Source organism: Amborella trichopoda, chromosome 3 (genome assembly GCF_054954075.1).
Source record: "Amborella trichopoda isolate Santa Cruz 75 chromosome 3, AtrichopodaSantaCruz75HAP2 v2.0, whole genome shotgun sequence".
NCBI lineage: Eukaryota > Viridiplantae > Streptophyta > Magnoliopsida > Amborellales > Amborellaceae > Amborella > Amborella trichopoda.
The window spans coordinates 4398067-4422163 of NC_142338.1; the positions used below are offsets into that span (position 1 = coordinate 4398067).

Below are 24097 nucleotides of genomic sequence, written 5' to 3' on the forward strand. Positions count from 1 at the left end.
AATAGATTATAGAATCTGAATAGATGTGTACTGTTTTGCACATAACTATAGATCATAATTAATCTTCTCCACTAGAGATTATAAATAATCGTTAGAATGATTCAGATCCCCATGGTCAACTCTCTTTAATAGTCATTTCTCCAAATTTTATGCTCACCCAACAAGGATGTTTCATGGTTCCAGTTAGCAATTGGCATGCAAAAGAATTGTTCAAAATTTGTTGATGACTATTGATTTTTCTGACTGATAAATTAATTCTTGATTACTTACACACGTCTTCTAGCCAATTGTTTGCACTTGAAATCTTCTCCACCCTCTAATGTTCATTAAATTGGATCTAGATATATATTTTTATTGAAAACTCTCTCTCTCACACACAAACACAAGAAAAAAAAAACAGAAAATTTTATCTAGAACCCTAATTTATTTTATTATTTCGTGGTAGACATTTTTTTGGTTTTTCTTTCAAACGACAAAAAGAAAACCCCTAAAGATTTCACCATACCCTTTCATATCTTATCTCCTTTTTTTATTGACTTTTGATCATAAAAATTAGCCCAAACAATATTTTTATACCATGTCAACTCAAAAACTTTTTTTAATGGGTGAAAAGGGAAAAAAGATGATTAAAAAAGTTTTTGAGATGAAATAGTATAAAAAGATTTGTTGGGCCTAATTTTTATGGTAAAAAAATCAATAAAAAGAGAGATAAGATGAAGGGGTACGGTAAAATCATTAGAGATTTCTTTATGCTGCTTGAAAAAAAACGAACAAAGGTCAATTAGAGTTCTATAAGAAATTTTCCCAAAAAAAAAAAAAGCCACCGTCACTCTTTCTCTCTTAAACGAACACAGAAAAACAACCTTCACTCTCTCCTTACACAAACACAAGAAAGAAAAACCACCTTCTCTCTCTCTTACACAAATACAAAAAATAAAAACCACCTTCACTTTCTCCCTCACTCTCACTCTCACTCTCACTCTCATTCTCACTCTCACGTAGACACACACATAAATGAATGCGTAGTTGGCCCCAAGCTCATATACTAATAAACGATTTTTTTATTTTAAAGAACTAGAATAACTGTTAATCTCATAGAAATAATTAGAACCATAGTAGCCTCATATTTATATTAATGATTTTCTTATTCGACTGGACTTAACCATACCTTTTATTTTCTTTTTTGAGATTTTAATGGCGAAATGGAGGGTGGGACATTATGTTGATGCATCAGGCCCCCAACCACCGATGCCCCAGCCCCATTCCGTATTAACTATAATTATTAATAGTGTGTGGTTTGTATAAGGTCTCAACTTTAAACAATCCAATTAAGGCACACCACCAAAAGTTCATTCAAAGATGTAATTATAGTGTTGAAAATTTCAGTAATGACCTGAAAAACTAGTTCACATCTAATAATGAAATCTAAAACTAAAAAAATGGTACATATTGAGCAGATCTACAAACGCATAGAAATCTTGATAATAGACTGTCTAGATAATATATTACAAGATGCACGTCTTTTGTATTTAAATCTCTTTTTTTCCTCAAATCCATATTTATTGAGGTCGAGATTATTAATTAAAAGGTTTTTCACCATCAAAACAAAATTTTTAAATGGATTTTTTTAGGTGTGCATTTTTTCTACATTTTAAGGTTGAAACCTTATATAAACTTTTTGGGCTTGGTGATGGCCAAATCACCATACCCATAATTTTTATCAAGATTAAGTTTATTATAGTAAAATGAAAATGGACTTTCTTGAGAAGCAAAAAAGTGATATCTATATAAGAGACTCAATGAAGACATACTATCCTATCTTTTTTGGGGTTACTCCTTTTGGGAAATAGGATTGGATCTCCAAAGATAGAGATTGGTCTCTAAGAGAGAGAGAGACATGGGCTCTGTGAGAGAAGCGGTATTCTCATGAGTTTTGGGTTGATTAATTATCTCGGTTGCTCTCAAAGTTATTGCGGTGGAAAAGAAGATATTGATCGACGGTATTGCTCGGTCAGGAGAGCGGGTTTAGAAGGGAAGATCGGTGATGGTTTCTTACCAATGTTTAACGATAGATATTATCTCTTGTAACCCAAAATTGTAATCTTCATTGTGATAGTGGATTTCTACTTGCCGAAGTTGTGAATATAGCCCTAGGAGATGAACCACATAAATCGTGTGTTGTGGTGATATGTCTTTTTGTGTTTGCTATATTTCTTGCACTCGATTTATAGTTGTATTCATCTACTTCGTATTTAGCCAATCATGTACACGATCTTGGGTGGGATCTCGAGATTCCGCAAACAAGAGGTTCTCGAGAACCCTATAGTTTGGCCGATTTGGATTGATACGGTGGCTCGGCAATCCGGCACAGCGATTTGAGGTGTCAAAACGCTGACAATGATCATTCCATGAATCCCCAAGTTTACAGTGAGAGCCACGCCATCAAGAGGTTAAAACCAAAGCTTACCAGATATTCTTAATAAGATACTCCCTCTCGTTGTAAAAATCGACCATCTTCTCTAACAAACCACCCACCTCCACCATTGTCCTCTTAACCATAAACAGCTCACAAACATATAAAAAAGAAATGGATATCTTTGTATTTAGAGAATATCTCCTAAAAGAACAGAACTTAGGGTCCCTCCTCTTTCTCTGTCGATGTGGGAAAAAAAAAGATTTTAAAATACCAAAAATGATACATCTTGTAATTCATTATGTGTGTCTATTAATATATAATTTGTATTAACTAACAAAATTAATAATTTAATAGATAATTGTGTTCTAAGTAAATACAAAATTGTCTGCGAATATTTTATAAAAATTTAGAACCACGTTTTATAGCATTATTTTATAATTACGAGGTGGGTTTTAGAGTCCCCATGGCTTCGCCATCTGCCTGTGAATTTTCTCTTTATAAACAACTGAAAGAGACTGCAAACCTTTGTGCATTTCCTTTATATCACCGAAAGACTTCACAAATTGCTAGGGATGTCTTTGATTTCATCAAATGGGCAAAACCCTCCTCAGATTAGCTTAAGAGCAATATTTGAAATAAAAGAATGGAAATTCATTAAAATAAACGTAAACAATTTAATAAATTGCAATAACCAATTTGATGTGCACCTAAAGGGCTATGAGAAATTTGACCAAAAGAATTTGGAGCTATATAAAATTTAGGGGTGGCAATGGAACCAACCAGATCCGGGACCTAATGGGTAGACCCGACCTTGAGTCCAGGTATGGGTCCAATTTTTGAACTTGATGGGTCAGGTCCAGGTCCAAAATCTAGACCCGAACACTATTCGGGTCCGGCCGAACCTGACCCGTACCCATAAACTATTGGAGATAAAATACTTTACTCTAAGCCCTATTTGTTTGGGTGTATTAAAGATCTTATACAATAAGAACTTGTAGTCATGTTTAGCTATTAAACGATAAATCAGACGGCTTGAAATATATTGACGGGTGATTGTGACCTTATTGCTGATAATATATGTATATGATGGTAAAAAAAATAGTAAAAAGAAAGAAAAAAGAAAAGAAAAGAAGAACATAAGCTAATAGTTACAGGGTGACAATAGACTCGACTAGACTAGGGACTCGACATGTATGAGTATGGATCTAATTTTTGGATCCAACGAGTCGAGTCTGGGTCCAGTTAGACCCAACCCTTACCTGACCCACTGCCACACCAGATAAAATTTGATTAAAAATTGTAGGGAACATATAAACATTTTAAAATGTTAAATAGAATTTGATAAATTACCCCAAAACTAAAAAATAATATCACATGCTCAAAGTGCTTGTTTCGAACCTTTGTTTCTTATCCCACTCTCAATTACAATACATTATTTCTCACCATTAAAAAGATAAAACACAAGTACGTTATTTCTCAAGCTAACCCATTATAAAAAAACCCTACACTTTGGGTCCCCCCTTGGTCTCTCTCAACTAAGCATATGCTAATCTTTCATAAAAAAAAATAAACTTAGAATATGCTAATTAAAAAGCACAAATGAATAAGGATACAAATGCAAGAACAAGATTTGCAAGGGTCATTTTGGGCATTGGGGACCAAAGCATAGGAAGTAGTGGGAATTTGTCTTTTAACTCTTGTACTCAAGAGAGTATCTGCGTGTTTCAAATTCGCATTGTCGCAATTTATGCAGCAACGGTGGAGAAACGGCCATAACTCCTGCCGCCTGGCAACCTTGACGGTTGGGAATTGGTCACTTTTTCTCTTCTTATATAAAGGGCAGGCTCATTGGTGTTCCTTAGGCCTCAAAGGACAGGGATTTTGAGCTCAATCCAAGGGGCCAGTAGCCCTTTCAAGAGAAAAGGTAAAAGTTTTTGTGGCATGGCTGTCATTTTTGTTCTTAGCTGTTTTGAATTTGAGCTGATTTTAATGACTAATTTTGCCTTTTTTAAGAAAATTTAATTTAATTTATTTATTTATTATTATTTTTTATAGCTTGGCCTTGATTTTGGTTTGTTAGTTGTTTTTATTTGCATTAAGTTTGGTACTAAAGAGTAATGTTTTGTTTTGATGCCATGCAAACACATAAATGTCCATCATTTGATAGGTTAGCAGGGTGATATAAGGTTAGCAGGGTGATATAAACAGTCCTATGGTATATATATATATATACATTAATTGATTTGTAGAAAAAAATTATAGCTGACTCTAAATAGTTGAGATAAGGCTCGGATGATGATGATGATGATGATTTACGGATACCTCAGTTGAGATCAACTTACCCAGTGATCAACAGTGAGAAAGATACACATGCACCATCTTATGGTGGAGTGGCCCATCACCTAGAGACTGAATAGGCTTCAAGGTTGATGCCAATTTGAAAGCTGGGCACTGTAAAAATGGGTTGAGCCGATGAGTGGAATCAGAATTCAGCCATAGTATCGGCGAAAGTTCATTTTCTTTCTTTCATATTAGCCGAAAAAATGGGGATATTTTTAGGTGGCCACCCCGAAAAGAGGCTTGAGTGAATGACACAAGTCGAATCAGACCCAATACATAGTTTCAAATAATAAAAATCTATAATTGAAGTTTTCTTGTTTAAATTTTCTTTACAATAAAAACTTAGCCCTTTTTTTTATGAGAATTGAATGTTTTTAAGTTTACATAATGGCCAATTATAAATTTTATTTTACTGTATTTTTTTAGTTGTTTTGATTTGGAAAGTTTGTAGGTTTTTGCTCTGTAATTTGTATGCAGGGCCGTTTTGGCAGTCATTTCTCTTGAAGGTAGTGGAACTGGGGTCATCTGTAATTTTGCCACGTGTCACGTATTTGCTGAATCTTGTAATGTAGAAGAGGAATCTTGGTCTCGCCTACTTTACTCGGATCCGTTCAATGCATTTGTCGTATAATTTCTCAAAACACATTTAGTACTGTAAAAAACAAATTAACATATTTTGGATTAGCGTTCTGAAAACTCTGGGAGTCGGACTCAAATTTCCTGAACACCAGCAGCTGCCAAATCCGAAATTGAAACTATGGTAACTGGTCGAGTTTCTCCGGTTCTCAGAGTTTCATTGTAGCTCTTTTGGGAGTCCTCCGGACTCGGCCATGTCAAGTTTTCTGATTTGCATTTAGGACCGCAGTGAGTCCCGACCTGAATCCGAAACATTGCTTCAAGTTTCCAAAAAAAAAAAAAAATCTGGGATGAAATTATAATATGGGTTTCGATGAATTGCAGGAAATTGCATGTAGATATATGTCTGATTTTGGATAATTTATTAATAATGAGCAATGCTATGCTTGATTTTTCAGGATTTGGAAGGGGGGTAGGCTAAATTTGAAAATGGAGGTAAGAAGTCCAGTAGAAGATGAATTCTCAAAGCTGCATCCATGCTTACCTCTAAGCACAAGGATTTGCATAGTAGGGGCTGGACCCAGTGGCCTATCTGCTGCCTATGCCTTGGCCAATATCGGCTACGAGGATATAACTGTGTACGAGAAGTACCACACAGTCGGAGGCATGTGTGAATCAGTGGACATCGAAGGTAAGAGAGAGAGAGAAATAGATAGAGAGATCTTCCCTGTATTGTTCCAATTTTATCAAATGTTTCCGAGAGAGGGCTCTTAGACGCCTGTGAGAAGGAGAGAGAAATCCTTTAGATGTGTGCGAGAGAGAGGGAGACATACAGAGATCCCTTATTGAGTGAGAGAGAGGGAGAGAGAGATTCATTAATGGAGGATTGGCAACTTTGCTTAGAGATTAGGGTAAAAGGCAACTTAGCCAACTATAATGGTAGTTAACTAAGCAGAGTTATGTTGATTTTGTGTTATGGGATCAATAATTCCTGTATCTATTACAGGAAGGATATACGATTTAGGAGGCCAAGTGTTAGCCATGAACAGTGCACCGGTTCTCTCTAATTTAGCAAAGGAGTTCGGCTGTGAATTCGAAGAAATGGATTCCCATAAATTGGCACTAATCGATGACACTACGGGACACTACGAGGACCTAAAAGTTGCTGAGGATTATGTGTCCATCATCTCTCTAACCTTGAAACTTCAGGTATTCTTCATTTCTCTATTTTTATCCAAGGCTCTTTATCTGCCCCCACCCAACAAAAAACAAACAAACAAAAAAAATCTCTCTCTCTCTCTTTGAAAGGATCAAATGTTTCTTTTCACTTACCGTTGAAGTATTCAATCTACAGTATTAGTAGAAGTCTCTCTCTCACTCCAAGAAAAATCATTCTACAGTATTAGTAGAAGTCTGTCTCTATACACGAAAATGACTTCATTAGCCCTGAGCAATAGGTGTACTGCAAATCTGGTCTCTTATTAGATGTACTGCAAATCCGGTCTCTGATTACCTCATTCCGTCCTTAACTTAAACACAAGAGTAAGGATTTTTAGTCCTCATTAATCTCCTCCACCATATCGTGTTTGTTCTGCATTTTCGAGTGTTATACAAAACCCGAAAGTTCAAGCCCGATTAATACTGTACCTTAAACTCTCATTAATAATTATGGTAGGCGCATCCTTCCTCTCGTTATCCAAAAAGCGTTATTTACTGTGTATAAAAAAGAAGAAAAAGAATAATATTAAAAAGACTAGCCCTCCATTATTAAGTAGTACTCCAGAAAAGGCTATCTTTGCATGCTCCAGAAAAAACTTGGGCCTTGAGAGTTGTGATCTAAGGAGTCAGAAACACATCTCTCATTGCCGTCAGGACGGACATTGAGAATTTCACAACATTCAACATTAAATTCAATCGGACACATACAAGACCACACTCTCTTACCTTAAGGAACTGCCTTACAGTCCTATCTTATCTTCATAAAACCCTAACCATCCTAATCTACGTAGTACATAAAACAATGGATGATTGGTAGAGATACACCTGCGGAAGCATAGTATAAACATACTCTCCCGCAAAATACTTTTGAAAATATGGAATCCATTTTTGAATAGGAACGAGTATTTTCCAAAAAGAAAATAAAATTTTTGGGTTAAGGGACTCGATCAATCCTGGCAAGCACAAAATATAGAGAGCCTTTTTTTTTTTTTAAAAAAAAAAAAAACATCTACGAGTACTTTGGCAATGGGAGATTTGAAAAAGGGTGCGGTTTACATAGAGCCTAGGCTCTAAACAATCAAATTAGAGCCTACCTTCAAATAGTGTTGAGAACTACGGTTTCAATACTGAAAATCTTTGTGATAGCATTAAAATATATTTTTATATTTATTTATGAAGTTTAAAGCTTCAAAAATAGTGTAGATCGACAGATCTATGAAAACTTGAAAATTTACGGTTAAAAAATATGCTACAAAATACACTATTTTCAAATTTTGAAATCTATTTTTTTTCTCATGTCCATGTATATTGATGTCGAGATAATCAATTTGAAGATATTTACGCATCAAAACAACCTCTTCTAGTGAAATTTTTGAGGTAGACTCAAATTTGATTATTTAGAGCCTTGGCTCTATATAAACTTTTCCCTTTGAAAAAACAGTACTTGAATTTTGGGAATTTAAGAAGGAAAAGTTTTATATGCATCGGGATGCATTTCTATATTTGCTTACCCAGAGGCGTAAGTAATCCATCCCGAAGATAGACGTAAATGGGGTTCCTTAAAAAATTATCATTTTAGTTGTTTAAAATTTACTTTGTTTTTTATATATTTATGAGATTACATGTTCCTCAGTAATTAGGGCCAAAATTAATTTTAAAAATGGATTTTTAAGAGGGGGTGCATTTCTAAATATGAGTCTAGGGACTCATAGAAACAATGTCCATCTAAAAATAATCGGTATTTTGAGAGCACATATTTAAATTTTAAACTCAGATTTGGAGTGTGCTTACTTCTCATAATCAACTGTGTAAAATAAAGAATATTTACCTTTAAAAAATAAAATTACTAACAACACTTGAATCTTGTATTACCCTTTAAAAAAATAAAATTACTAACAACACTTGAATCTTGTAGGGATTTATTTTTGGGTGCGGTTTGTATAGAGCCTAGGCTCTAAACAATCAAATTAGAGCTTACCTTTAAATAGTATCGAGACATGTGGTTTAACACTGAAAATCTATGTGATAGCCTTAAAATATATTTTGATCTTTATTTATAAAATTTAAAAACTTCAAAAATAGTGTAGATCAACAGATCTATGAAAACTTAAAAATTTTGAAAATTGACGGTAAAAAATACATTACAAAATATATTATTTCCAAAACTTGAAATCAATTTTTTTCTCTTGTCCATGCATCTTGATGCCGAGATGATCAATTTGAGTATTTTTTAACATCAAAACAATCTCGTCTAGTGAAATTTTTGAGGTATGCTCTAATGTGATTGTTTAGAGCCTCGGCTCTATATAAACTTTTCTCTTTTAGATTCGGAAAATAAAGTGGAGTCTTTGTAAATTTCCTTATCATTTCAAATTCATCGTGCTCTCAAAGTGCAGTAGTCAATGGTCCCAAGCCTAACTCCACAACCATGCCAGCCCAAAAATGTCTTGAGCCTAGTCAGACTTAGGCCTCAATGATATTTTCCGACCACCCCAAAAATCAGGTTGGGCTCGGATGTGGTCTCTTTGTTAAAACAAAACTTCAACTCCAATGTGGTCTATTTTGACCCCTAGCCCACGCCTAGCGTTTTGTGTAGTATTATCAAGATTTGATTGGACCTTGAGCTAATTTAATCAAATATGATTAAATTCGTTGGATCAAATTTTTTAAAAATAAAAAAATAAAAAAAATATTTTAAAAGATAAATATAATAAAAAATTACTTACCTTTATTTAACCAATTGAATAGGTAATGAACCTTTCAAAACTAGTCAAACATTAATTATGTTTTCTACCAAATCCAATTTTTGCTGGGATATAAGAAATGTACCAGTAGGGTTGAGCATCCGACCATCAGGTCGAGTCTCTATAACCATATTTTTAAATTGTTTTGCTTTGGTTTTTCTTGGATCATTTCTCTAAGACTATTTATTTTTTAGAATTGTATACTAGAAAACTATTCAAGTTTAGTTTAAGGAGATCATAATATTTGATAGAACTCAATAGTTTAAAATATTATTACAAAGTTCGAAAAAATTTATTTCAGATTTTTATAAATTCAACGGGAGAACCCCCACCACTCAACTTCACATCTAATGGGGAAGTAGCCTCTTAGTGCGAAAATAGATAGTCTTATCATGTACTCAAATTTTATCTTGGATCTTACGACTCACTCTTTAACTAAGGGTGGCAATAGATCCGGACCTGAGCCAAGTCAAGGCATAGGTCCAAAAATTGAACCCGATAGGTCGGTTTGGGTCCAACCTTGGATCGCAACATTACTCCGGTCCGTCCTGACCCGTTGCCAACCCGTCTTTAGCTGTATGCTCCCTCTCTGGTTGATTTGCGCGTGCTCTCTCTCTCTCTCTCTCTATTCTTTGTTCTCTCTCTTTAACTGCTTCCACGTCCAGGACGAAGCCAAGGCCTCTGTCAAACTCGGCGTCCACGCAGTGAGCAACCTCGCACCAGACCCAATCCTCGACTTTCTCTCTCTACATGGCCTCCACTCCGTCCCTAAATCCGTCGCCTATGGCTACACAGCCTCTGGCTATGGCTTCACTCAAGACATGCCCTACGCTTACCTCCACGAATTCACCCGAACTTCCATGGCTGGAAAGATCAGGCGCTTTAATGGAGGTTACATGAGCCTCTGGCAAAAGCTCTCTACTTCGCTCCCTTACCGAGTTCTCTGCAACTCTGAGGTCGTGGGGATCGAGAGGCTGGACGACAAAGTCAGGGTCAGGGTTTTGTTCAGGGGAGATGAAGAGGAGTTGGAGAAGATGATGGAGTTTGATAAGATTATAGTGTCTGGTGCTTTCCCCTTCAGATATGGGAGGACTTACAGAGCTCCTGTTCCTGCAACTTCTACAGGTGAATTGAGTTGAATTCGTATTTCATAGAGCATGCAATTGTAGGGTTATGGTTCTTCCTGTTCTTCAACTTTCCATGTGAATGGAATTTATAGAACTTGAAGTTCCAACTTTCCATGAGAATGGAGTTTATAGAATTTGAAAATTCTAGGGTTTTGCTTCTATTGGCTGATTGTCTCTGCAAACTTCCTATGCTAATGGAATTTAAAGAATCTGAAATTCTAGATTTTTGTCTCTATTCTCTGCAAGTTACCCATTTGAATGGAGTTGGCACAGCTTGAAGTTCTGGAGTTTTGAACTTTTGATTATGGTTTGCCTTCTCTTTTTTTACTTTGCACTCAAAACTGCTTCCTTTTCTATTATTAGCGGTAGCAAGTTGCTTCTGACTTTCTCTTTTGTGAACCTGGTTGAGTGTTTCGGTATTGAAACCTTATTGCTCTTCATCTGTTTTACCCCAAAGTTATAGATTAAGTACAGCATTTTAGTTCTGAAAATATGGGGTTCTGACAGGCAATCAATGAATAGAAAGCAATAAACCCTAAATTGATTTTTCTTTTAATCCATTTGATTCGGGTTCTTGAGTAGAGGTGTCAAGGCTCTGCTTCTTAGTTCACTGCAAATCTTCATTAAAGCTAGGTTTTTCTTTCATCTTGTTGTTCTTGCTGATCATCTTCTGCTTTTCTCTGCAAAATTCTTTATCAGGCTTATGATTTAATTGCTTTTGCACTCAACAGTGATGGAACCAGAGGTAATGGATCTGAACGATCTTGAGAGGGAGCTCTTCTGCAAAGTGCACACCATAGATTACTACACGACTGTTCTCAAGATAAAAGGGTTTGAACACATACCGGCTGGTTTCTACTATTTTGGGAAATTCATGGAACACCCTGCAACTATTGGTAACCCAGTGGCTATGCAGAAGTTTTATGGGGACACTGATATCTTTCTTTTCTGGTCTTATGGGAATTCAACAAATGTGAAAGGGGAATCGGTTTTGAAGCTATCAATTGATGTGGTGAAATCTATGGGAGGAGAAGTTCAGAGGGTGGTTTTGCAGAGAAGATTCAAGTATTTTCCTCATGTTACCAGTGAAGGTTAGCACACAAAACAATGTGAAATGCCTGTGTGTGTATGTAGAGAGAGAGAGAGAGAGAGAGAGAGAGAGAGAGAGAGAAACAATGTGAAATGCCTCTGTGTGTGTGGAGAGAGAGAGAGAGAGAGAGAGAGAGAGAGAGAGTCTTTCCAGCAATCAAGTTCGTCAATTTTTTTGACTCTCAGTATTTGGGTATCATTCTTTTGAAGCCAGTGGCACAACAGCATTCTTTCCTTGTAAATGATGAATTCCACATTTTCTTGTGTATCCTCTTCTTTGGAGCTCTCTGGCTCTAAACTCTGGTTTTTATTGGATTCATTCAGAGATGAAGGATGGTTTCTATGATAAATGGGAGTCTGAGCTTCAAGGCTCCAGGAACACATACTATGTTTGCGGGCTCGGTGCCTTTGAGCTCACTGAGCGCAATGCTAGCTATGCAATGGCTCTGGTTCGTAGGCATTTTGCATCAGATGGCCCTTTTCCTCCTTTTCCATATGTTAAGGTAATTAGCCTCTTTTTTGCTCTTGTAACTATGGAGTTTTCAATGGAATTTAAACAGTACTTTTTAACGAGATTTCAGTTTAATTTTCTAAAAGTTTATGTATGTTAGTGAAATCTTTTCAGTCTCTTATTAACTAATGCTTGTGAATATGATTCTGCAGAGAATGCTCCCCGTGCATTCTGGTCATAGGTCCCAAAAGGTCAAAGAACTACCTGAATCTCCTGGTGTGGAATTCCCTGAGCTTCAATCCCTAGATGAGTACTTGGAGTTTTGGGGAACTCACATAATCTCAGAGACCAAAACCCTGTATACTTGGATTAACGAAGAAGGAGAGGTTACTAGCGAAAGAACATATGGGGATCTCCATAAGAATGCATCTATCATTGCCCATAAGCTTACGAGCACCAAACCAGTCATCAAACCAGGTGACCGAGTACTGCTCATACATGTCCCTGGCCTCGACTTTGTGGATGCTTTCTTTGGCTGCTTAAGAGCCAAAGTTTTACCGGTCCCTCTATTACCACCTGACCCACTACAAAGGGGTGGCCAAGCCCTTCCCAAGATTGAAAATGTTGCCAAATCTTGCGAAGCAGTTGCTATTTTATCAACAGCTTCTTATCATGCAGCAGTGAGGGCTGGGTCAGTGAGGAACCTACTTGTTTCTGGGAAGAATAAGTCTTCTGCTCGTTGGCCCCAACTTCCATGGCTTCACACTGACTCATGGCTCAAAAACTCGAGAAACAGTGGCTTGGAGGAGATTGAATGTTCATATTGTACCCCTAAACCTGATGACCTATGCTTTCTTCAGTTCACTTCGGGATCAACTGGAGATTCAAAGGGTGTTATGATCACCCATGGAGGCCTCATCCATAATGTGAAGCTTATGCGGAAGCGATATAAGAGTACCTCTAAAACTGTACTGGTTAGCTGGCTCCCTCAATACCATGATATGGGCTTGATCGGCGGCCTATTCACTGCTCTGGTTAGTGGTGGGTCTTCTATTCTCTTCTCCCCTTTGACATTTATAAGAAACCCACTTCTGTGGATTCATTGCATGAGCAAATATAGGGCAACACATAGTGCAGGGCCCAACTTTGCATTTGAGCTGGTGGTGAGGAGATTGGAAGCTGAGAAGGTTAGAGACAGAAGAAGTTTGGATCTTTCATCTTTGATCTTTTTAATGGTGGCTGCTGAACCAGTAAGGCAAAAGACTATCAAAAGGTTTATTGAATTAACAAGCCCATTGGGACTCTCAGAAGAGGTCATGGCTCCTGGTTATGGCCTAGCTGAGAACTGTGTGTTTGTGAGCTGTGCTTGGGGAGAAAAAGTACCTATCTATATTGACTGGCAAGGGAGAGTATGTTGTGGAAACATAAAACCAGAAGACCCAGATGTGGATATAAGGATTGTGGACCAAGAAACAGGTGGAGAGCTTCATGGAGATGGGAAAGAAGGTGAGATATGGGTCAGTAGCCCTAGTGCCGGAATTGGGTATTGGGGGAAACACGAATTGAGCCTGAAAACTTTTGGAAATGAGCTTGATGGTCACCCAGGAAAGAGTTTCACTAGAACTGGTGATCTTGGTAGGATTATTAGTGGAAAATTGTTTATCACTGGTAGGATAAAGGATTTGATTATAGTTTCAGGACGAAATGTATATTCTGCTGATGTGGAGAAAACTGTTGAGGCCTCATCGGAGCTCATACGCCCTGGTTGTTGTGCTGTGATTGGTGTACCAGAGGAGGTTTTATCAACCAAAGGAATTAAGGTTCCTGATGGGGCTGATCAAGTGGGTTTGGTGGTTATTGCAGAGGTGAGAGAAGGAAAACCAGTAAGCAAGGAACTTGTGAAACAAATTCAAACCAGAGTTGCAGAGGAGCATGGGGTTACTGTAGCTTCTGTAAAGTTGATCAAGCCTAGAACAATCTCTAAGACCACTTCTGGTAAAATCAAGAGATTTGAGTGCCTTAAGCAATTCACTGATGAGAGCCTGAGCTTAGTTGCTGACTCCAAGCCGCCTAAGAAGTTTCTGCTTCAATCTTTCACAACTGGTGCCAACTTCAATCTTCCACCTATGAGACAAGAACAAAGCTTTCTAGAACCTTTGAAACCTAGAAAGGAATCACAAAAGAGTAGGAGAGAAATCACGGAGTTCTTGATTGGACTTGTGGCTGAGCAGGCGAGTATCCCATTAGAGAAGATTTCAGAAACAGATAGCTTGGTTTCTTATGGAATCGATTCAATTGGTGTGGTGAGAGCTGCTCAAAAGCTTTCTGATTTTCTTGGAGTTCCAGTTGGGGCAATTGATATTTTCACTGCAAAATGCATTTCAGACCTTGCGAGCTTCTCTGAAAGCCTTATTTCTGAGGCAAACACAGCTAGTTGTCTAGTGAATTTGCCTGAATATGATGACAAACCAGTCTTTTTGGCAGTTGAGGTATCAAATGTCCACAGATTGGGTATTGGGTTTTTGCAATTTCTGGTCCTCATATATGTTGCTGCCATTTTAGTTCTACCTGCCTATCTCTCTTGCTCTATTTCCATGGAGATTTTGAACCGGTGGGTGTCAAGTTCTTCATGGGTTTATTATCCAGTTTCTGCCATGGCTTCACCTTTGATCTGGTTGCTATACATGTTCTTGACTTGCATATGCATATCGCTATTTGGTAATTCTTTTTTGAGGCCAAACGTTGCTTTGAACCAGGAGATCTCTATTTGGTCCAAGGAGTTTGTGGGGTGGTGGGCTATGTATAAGTTGCAAGAAATGGCAGGGAAAATAATGGCGACGCATTTGAGGGGGACTATATTTTTGAATTACTGGTTCAAGGTGTTGGGAGCAATTGTTGGCTCTGAAGTGGTGCTTGATAGTGTGGACATAACCGACCCTTTCATGGTTAGTATTGGAGATGGAGCAGTGGTGGCAGAGGGAGCCATGATTCAAGGACATGAGGTGAAGGGTGGTATGGTGAGATTTGGAGCGGTGAGGATTGGCCAAGGGGCAACTATCGGGCCTTATGCAATGATTAGGATGGGGTGCAATGTGAATTCTGGGTTTGATGTGCCAGCTTTGCAGAGGGCAGAGGGTGGAGCAATGGTGGTTCCTGGCAAGAAGGTATGCGCTTGTTCATATTGTGTGTGCCAATTTACTCTATGCTCTCTCTTTCTCTCATGCAATGGCCAGGATTCTCTCTTCCATTGGATTTGGTCTTCTCTCTCTCTCTCTCTCTCTCTCTCTCTCTCTCTCTCTCTCTCTCTCTCTCTCTCTCGTTTGTGCTGGGAATCTCGCCTTTTTTTTTAAATTGTTGACTGTTATATTGAAGTAGTCGATAAACTACAAAAGTATAGGCTGCCTAGAGCTTGGGTGCTTTGTAAAAAAACCCTCGAAGGGGCTCAAAAAATGCTCTACATCGAGAAGATGAAGAAGAAAAATTTGGGGACTAAGAAGCCTGTGCTGGGAATCTCTCTTCTTCCATAATCCATTTGAATGTGTCACATGCCATACCCGTGCGCTGTGTGTGTGTCTGTGTGTTCTTGTGTGTTCACCTGTGTTAAATATGAAAGATCCAATTATCCTGTTCTTTAAATTGGTCTCTTGCAAAAACACTCTTTCCCTCTGGGGAAGAATCTTGGGCTCCGCAGCACAGACTGGATGGAGAGAGAGAGAGAGAGAGAGAGAGAGATCTTGGTCGTTCCTTCTGGGTGTGTTTTATTATCACACTTTTCTATCCATGATTCGCAAAAATGTCATTCCAATACAACAAAAACACATCAACATATCTCCCATGGATGACATTAATGCCCAATTCACACTTTCTCACAAAATGACAAAAGCGCTCAACATTTCCTGAAATGACTATTAGTCTATTATTACCTAATGTACACTCTGACGTACTTCTGGACATATGCATTTGCAGGACCAGGATCTCACCGAAGGATTTATAGGCACCCCACCTACCAAGGTCTCAACCTTGTTCCACTTCATGGGCATCTACACAGTGGGCTTCTTGGGTGCTCTCTCTGCAGCAACTGCATACACTCTCCTTACTCTCTTCAATCCCAATCACATTGATATCTCCCCTCAAATCTTCCTCTTCGTCTGCATAGCTGGAGCTTTTCACTGGCCGCCGGCCATAATTGCTGCATTTTTCGCCTTCATCCCATCCCAAGCCCTACCTGCATTAAGCTCGACCTCCTTTGCCCTTTTACTCTCCTCTGCCTACATAGCTTATGCTCTCATCCTCTCTCTCGTCACTTGCTTAGCCACCCACCTTCTCACCAGAAATCCCGAATACAAGCTATGTTGCTGGAAATCATGGCTTCTTCATCGGATAACCACCTCCACCCATCTCCGATTTGCCAAGCTGCTCTCAGGCACTGAAGCCTTCTGTGTATACCTCCGCTCACTTGGAGCATCCATTGGCCAAGATTGCTCGATCAGGGCCATCAATCCCATTTCAGATCCACGATTGCTGAAGCTCTGTGACTTTGTCCATCTCGGTGATTTTTGCAAAATCCTTACTGGGTTTTACTCGAAGCTTGGCTATTGCTTTGGCAATGTAGAAGTGAACGAAAGATGCGTTATTGGAAGCATGAGCTTGGTCCTTCCTGGTTCGTGCTTACAAGAAGAAGTGGTTCTAGGGGCCCTGTCGACTGCACCTGTGAAGTCAGTATTACAGAGAGGTGGGGTCTACGTGGGTCAGAATCCTGTCATGGTGAAGAATACTCTCCAACAAGTCGATGATCGTATCCAAGAGATGGATCCTAAGTACCGAAAAGTCCTTGGAAACCTTGCTGCCAACCTAGCAACTACTACTTTGAAGGTCAAGTCAAGATATTTCCACCGAATTGGTGTCGCTGCCAAGGGCACTTTGGAAATGTTCAAGGATCTCAAGGGCTTTCCTGAGCATGCCGTTTTCTCTACCGGAAAAAGTTTTCCAGTCCTTATCCGGCATAGCAACAGCTTGAGTGCAGATGATGATGCAAGGATTGATGCTCGTGGGGCTGGAATAAGGATCATGGATAGCGAGGGGAACCCACTATTGGATCTTACTCTAAAAACTGGAAAGGCCTTTTATGCTCGAACCATTGGTGATTTTGCCACTTGGCTAGTGTGCGGGGTCAAGGCAAGAGAGGCCCAAGTAGAGAGAGAGCCTCATGTTCGTGATGCAGTCTGGGGCTCGCTTAGACGGGCCACATCCTATGCTGAGTTGCACTACTATTCAAACTTTTGCAGATCATTTAGAGGGCTAGATGGTGTCGATCGCTTTGTAAAGTTCAAGCTCCGTCCAGAAGATGTCAGAATTGGAGAGGATTCTGGAAAGGTGGACCCAGAGGGTCGGGTCCTTCCTCCTGAGACTGGAGCTATCCCCAGAGATGATGGGGATGACAGGCCCCCACTGTTTCTAGCTGACGATTTTAAGGCACGAGTTGCAGGGGATGGCGGGGTTCGCTACATCCTTCAAGCACAAGTGCAGGTAGTTCCTACCAACAGAATGGAGCGTGAGAGGGTGCTTGACTGCACCAGGCCATGGGACCCAGAGGAGCATCCATATGTGGACCTGGGCATCATTATACTGGATGAGGCACTGGGTGCTCAGGAGGCTGAGCAGATCGAGTTCAACCCATATCTCCGCCGCCCCGACCTAGATGTAGTCCCGGCGCGCTCTTGCACTGAGAGCGCGAGTATAGACCATGGGCGCTCACTCGTGTACGAGATTTGCCAGCGTCTGAGGAATGCTGAGCCATTGCCAGAGTCCTGGAGAGGCTTTTTGGAGCAATCGGGTGCGAAAGTTGATCTCTCTGGGTGCCCGATGGCCGGAACTGCCAGTTATCCGGTGGCTGGTAAACCGGCAGTGGCAAGGACCTGGGTCCAGTCTGTTTGGGCTTTGCTAGGGCAGCCATTGGTCCAAGTTGGTGTACCCTATGCTCTACTTGGGTTGGGAATGTGGACGCCCTTGAGGTTCTTGGGCTATGTTCACCAAGCTAGAGTTGTGCCCTTGCAATTGCTATTGCCTTTGTTTCTAGTGTTTTCAGGGCTTTTGGGTGGGCTGCTGTGTGTTTTGGCCAAATGGGTTCTGGTGGGGAGACAAAGGGAGGAAAAAACCATACATTTGTGGGGTATGGAGGTGTTTCTGGACACAATATGGCAGGCAATTAGGACTGTCATGGGTGAGTATTTCATGGAGATAACTAGTGGGTCTATGGTTTTTGGGGCATGGATGAGGCTACTAGGGGCAAAAGTGGAATGGAGAGATGGGGTTTATGTGGATAGTATGGAGGCATTGTTGAACCCTGACATGGTGGAGATAGAGAGGGGGGGATGCATAGGCAGAGGTGCAATGCTCTTTGGTCATATTTATGAAGGGGAGGAGGGGAGGGTCAAGTTTGGGAAAATCATTGTTGGGGAAGATGGGGTAGTGGGATCTAGGGCTGTGGTTATGCCACGTGTCACTTTGGAGGTTGGGAGCAGCCTCCCACCTCTTGCCCTTGCTATGAAGGATGAAAATATAAGGTCTAAATGAGGATCACTACCCCATTTTTCCCTTTTTATAACTTATTTTCTTATTATATTTATAAATCATTAGAAAGGACCACACTTGAGCTGCTCTCACTAATAGATAATCTGTATCTCCCTTCTTTTTGTTCTTGTATTTCATGATGATATAAAAGAGAGAATGAAATTACAATAAAGCTTGAGATCTAGTGAGAAATAAGTGGAGCTGCTTTTTTAATTTCATTACTTGGAAGTACTAACAGAGTTCCTTTAATGCTGATTTAAGTGGTTGTCATGCCTTGATGAGTGGTTAAGATGAATGTGAGCACAAGTTTGAACCTGGTTCGAGTGTTGTTATGCTCGTATGGATGGCTAAGATGGATGTGCACACAAAGGTTTTGTGTACATAAAATATATGTATATAAATCATGGGCCCTGTATAAATGATGATTTTCATATGGTGATGTATGCATGCCAATTTCTTTTGAATGGTATGTTATGTATGTGTACCATATTTTTCCCTGATGTCATTTAAGTATGGAGCCAATGAGGACCCCATATGTGTCCCATACACATATTCCTTCAGTAACACATCTCTTCCACCCTTTGCTTGCCTTTAGAGGGCGATCCAATCCCTTTTATGTGCTTCCTCTAAACTTCCTAAGATGAAATCACAGCCCTTCATCCCCGTACTATGAGATGAAGTTATCCAAGGTGAGATCACAACCCTTCATCCCTCTACTTTGAGATGAAGTAGCCTAGGAGGATAGCATAAGGACTAGGTTTTAAAATAAAGTTTAGCACAGAGACTAGGCCTTATTGGAGAAAAGGTAAGAAACACTTCAAATCTCACAAAAAAAATGACCATGTAAAGTCTATGGTCCTAAGAGTATCGAAACTTGATGTGTGAGAGAGAGAGAGAGAGAGAGAGAGAGAGAGAGAGACCTAACAGACGTGCTGTTTTAGGATTGTTAGCATTCACAAAATGGACTTGCGGAGTTTTGCAGGTTATACATAGTTATTTTTTCAAAATATACATAGTTACTTTAAATATACACTATTTTTATTCTTATAAACAATCACAAAAAAAAGTTGAAAGCACACATCAAAAAATATATTTTTTAGCTCAATTAATATAGGACGTTCATTTTGGTGAGATACTTAAATTTAAGCATTAAAAGGTTTTTTTTCTTTTCAATTTTTTTATTTTTTATGATTTTTATTATTATGAGATGAGCAATGTTAAAGAAGAAAAAGTTGCAATTGAGTTCATGAAGGCTTATATCTTGAAATTCATTAAATGAATGGTCTAGATTCATTGTTGAGGAGGGGGGAGGGGTAGGATCCATTTTGAACGCATTTAGGATATAAGTTGAATTTTGACTTTTTGAGGATTGATTATGGGGATGAAAAGAAGGTGTGTGCAGTTTTTTTAATCATACAAATTTCACAAACATAAATTTCTAGAAGTATAGTAACATTATATTCTAATGACACAATGACATGAAATCATTCTCATACCATATTATATTTTACATTTGGGAAAGTATATAATATGACTATTTACCTTAGTACAAGATGTTCACAATTAATTTTGACAATTAGTATTGAAATTGGGTAGTTGCAATTATTTCATTGACCAAGCTCAAAGGTTAAAAGAATTTTTTTCGAACTTTATAATACACCTAAGCTATCAGATTTCACATCAAATAGTTATAAGTAATTGTGACTTTTTTGTATCTAAGGTAAATGATCTCATTGTATACAATCTTTTTACATTTATATTTCTTTTTTTCTTTTTTTTTCCCAAAAAAAGCATAGTGGAACTAGCAATTCTAAGACAATGCCTTTAGTGCTTTTTCGGGACAGGTAGTTCCAAGCCAGTCTTTCTGCTGACAAAATACCTAGCTCAAAACTAGTTGTTCCCAACCGGTGGGTTACCTGTTTTCGTATTTGTAACACAAAGGCAATGGTTTGGAACCAGTGATAAGGTCACTGTTTCGGAATTACTAGTTCCGTATAGGTGTTTTGCACATGAATACATCCCCAAGTAGGTCCAGCAGGGTGATAAGTACGTAAAAGCTTTTTATGTACCCCTTATAACATAGAAGTTCTGTGTTCCACTATCATCCAGCCCTACATTTTTTATCAAGAACTACTCATCGTTTAATCTTAGATATGATGTCTCACAGTATTTTTTTTTTAGTTTTTTTAATACAATTTTTTTAAATATGAAATTTTGTACATGCTATTTTCTCATTGGGGTGCACCTATAAAAAAATATTAATAATAATTTTTAGATAAAAAATAATGACCAAAATACCCCTGAAACTTGTTAGGGTATTTTGGTCATTTTATATTATTGAAAATATTTTTTTTATATATTTTTCGTTAGTGCGAGTTTAATATAGGAATGGACGCCCAAAATTTGGTGTCAAAACAGTTTATAGAAAAAAAATTAAAAATAAAATAGTGTAGAGATGTGACATAGTGATTGGAGCAATATTGGCTCTCCATTAAAAAATGGACGGTTGAATAAGGGGAACATAGAACTTCTATGTTGTAGGGGGAACATAGAAAGCTTTTCCGATAAGTACACCAATTCAAAATTGTTAGTTCCAATTTGGGTGCATTTCGAGAGAGAGAAAAAAAAAAAAACATTATGGACATAAAATATAAAATATCAAAATATTTTTTAATTTCACTAATTATCTCCCATTAGATTGCTATTTTGGACCTAATATTCTTTTCAAACTAAGTACATATTTTTATTGTCCTTGAGAGTCACTAAGTTGGCTTGGATGGTTGAAACTAGAGTTTTAAAAATCGTCGAGTTGGCACGAAATCGGCCTATTTGAATCGAGAATTGGTCATCCCGTGTCGGTTCTTTTGTAAAATCGAGAATCGCCCGGTTCTAGAACGAACGGGCGATTTTGCGTAGTAAATCTAGTTCTTCACGTCAGGATCCGCCCACTCTTTTACATTCAAAGGGTATTTTTGTAAAATTTGAGGAATTTTTAAGCAAAAATTGGGTATTTTTGTAAAATTCCTTGACCAGGAGCCCAAGGGTCCGTACCCTTCGCGGGGCATACGTGTGCTCATGAACCACATGCTTCGCATAATCTCATTACTTAACACGCACATGGGACTATTTATTCATATAAATTTGCTTCTCTCTCTTCGACATGGGACAATGTGAAGAGATAATACCTTAAAATGTTCATATATTATATATTTTGTTTAACGGTTTTATAAATGCTAAGTTGTAAGTGTTATACCGGTTATTGTGTGTCCTCATTGTGAGGAGGATGCGGGTTTGATTCCTCCCATTGTGCGGAACCTTTTTTTTTTTTTTTACTCTTTTTGTTTTGTCAAATTATTTTCTTATAAAAAAAATTAAAGGTTTTGTTCGTAAAAAAATAAAAATAATAGGTTTTTATCAATTTGGTTTTTTTTCCAAATTTGTTTCTTATAAATAAAATTTTTCTTCTTTTTTTTTTTGTCAAATTATTTTCTTATCAAAAAAATTAAAAGCTTTTTGTAAAAAATAAAAATAAAAGGTTTTTTTTATCAATTTTTCTTTTTGTCAAAAAAAATTCTTATCAATAAATTTTTTTTCTCCTTTTTTTTTGTCAAATAATTTTCTTATAAAAAAAATTAAAATTTTTTTGTAAAAAATAAAAATAAAAGGTTTTTAATCAATTTCTCTTTTTGTCATATTTTTTTCTTATTATCAATATTTTTTTTTCTCCTTTTTTTTTTTTGTCAAATTATTTTTTTATCAAAAAAATTAAAAGCTTTTGTAAAAAATAAAAATAAAAGGTTTTTATCAATTTAGCTTTTTGTCAAATTTTTTTCTTATCAATAAAATAAAAAGTTTTGTATAAAAAAAATGAAAATTTTTGTCAAATTTTTTTCTTATCAAAAAAATTAAAGGATTTTTCTAAAAAATAAAAATAAAAGGTTTTTATCAATTTCGCTTTTTGTCATTTTTTTTTTCTTATCTATAAAATAAAAAGTTTCTTATAAAAAAAATGAAAGGTTCTTATCAATTCTTTTTGTTATAAAAAAAATAAAAGGTTTTTGTCAAAAAAATAAAAAATAAAAAGTTATTGTCAAAAAAATAAAAAGTTTTTATAAAAAAAAATACAAGTATTTTTGTCAAAAAAAACTCATTTCTTATTTTTGTTAAAATAAGTTCATATTTTTGTCAAAAAAAATTAATTTCTTATTTTTGTAAAAAATACAACAAGTATATTTGTTAAAATAAGTTCATACAGAAAAAAAAAACTCAATATTCACATATTGATGAAAAAAATAAAAATTAATAATGTAGTACTCTGTTTTCTTTTTGGACTTTTGAAAAAAAACATTTATAATGAATTTTAATAATTTTTTTAGATTTTTTTATAGCTTAATCCACCCGATTTCCAATCCGAATCACCGATTTATCGATCCGGATAGGTTTTGGGATTTTCGATCAGGGGCACCGATCCGTTTTTTAAACCACTGGTTGAAACCCATGTTTTTTACTTATAATGAGTTATAATGATTCAAATTTATATAATTAATATGTTTGGAGAATCAAACAATAGTTAGTGACAATAGTATTTGTAATAATAATGAACAACAACAATAATAATATTAATATTAATAAAATCCTCACAAAATAGTAGTACTTGACGTTGTTATTGACTCACATACTATTGCCCATTGGTCGTGGATATTTGCCTTGAATATTAAATCTCTATAGGGATCCTAGAAACGTTTCCTTTTAGATAAGTAATCTATGTTAGAGATGGATTTTGGATCAATGCTTTAGGAGTTGAACATCTATAACATATGGTGAACATCATTATTATAATTAGAATATTTTTTCAATTAATTGGGGTAGGCTATACGAATATTGATTTGTCATATTGTTAGTGAAGTTATAAATCTCTCCGTCTTTTCTCATCTATACCATGATGAATATGAATATAAAAAAATTAAAAATTAAAATAATATTTGTGAATGTACTTGTTTTACACCATTAATTCTAAGATTTGGTGGGATCACCATTTTTTTAAAATCCATATTTAATATTGATATTTGATGTGGGAGGGCATACTCACGTAGAATTGCATCCCCCGGTGCACAAAACACTTTTCCTTTATAAATTCCCTTCCACTATACAAGAACTACAATCACTAAGGGGTGATATCAAAGTAAAAATCACTTCCAAATCCAAATAAAAGATGTAATTTTGGTGTTGAAAATGGTTATGATGGCATGAAAATCTATTTTAACTCCTAATTATGAAATTTAAAGCTCCATATACGAAACAAATTGGGAAAGGGGCTAGGGTTATGGTGGTAGCATCCCCACATCTAGTTGTTTTCATTCTTACCACTACCACCACCTTACTAACACTTTAAAAAATGTAACTCCTAATCTATAAAAAGAACGGGTAGGGGTACGTCTTCCCCACTTAATTACCCAAAAAAAAACAGATAAATATTAAGCATATCCATAAAAAGTTGAAAATTTTAAAAATAGAAAATCTAGATAAACATTTTTATATGAATATGTTTGTATAAGGTGCCCACCTT

The 24097-nt window shown here is 37.0% G+C and overlaps 1 protein-coding gene across 1 annotated transcript; it reads left to right on the forward strand.

Moving 5' to 3' along the window:
- Window positions 1-4270: 4270 nt before the first annotated feature.
- LOC18439860 (uncharacterized) lies at window positions 4271-18703 on the forward strand. The gene is made up of 8 exons (XM_020670592.2): window positions 4271-4340; window positions 5791-6023; window positions 6339-6541; window positions 9960-10419; window positions 11153-11512; window positions 11835-12013; window positions 12174-15125; window positions 15928-18703. Exons 2-8 carry the CDS (start codon window positions 5822-5824, stop codon window positions 18532-18534), a joined length of 6963 nt encoding a protein of 2320 aa, XP_020526251.2. The 5' UTR covers window positions 4271-4340; window positions 5791-5821; the 3' UTR covers window positions 18535-18703.
- The last annotated feature ends 5394 nt before the right edge of the window (window positions 18704-24097 follow it).

What these genes read in the sequence shown, in the direction of transcription:
- LOC18439860 (XM_020670592.2), top strand. Translation starts at nt 5,822, where the DNA reads ATGGAGGTAAGAAGTCCAGTAGAAGATGAATTCTCAAAGCTGCATCCA. An exon ending in TGTTCCTGCAACTTCTACAG is followed by an intron (nt 10,420 to 11,152) that starts GTGAATTGAGTT and finishes TGCACTCAACAG; the next exon opens with TGATGGAACCAGAGGTAATG. An exon ending in CTCCTTTTCCATATGTTAAG is followed by an intron (nt 12,014 to 12,173) that starts GTAATTAGCCTC and finishes ATGATTCTGCAG; the next exon opens with AGAATGCTCCCCGTGCATTC.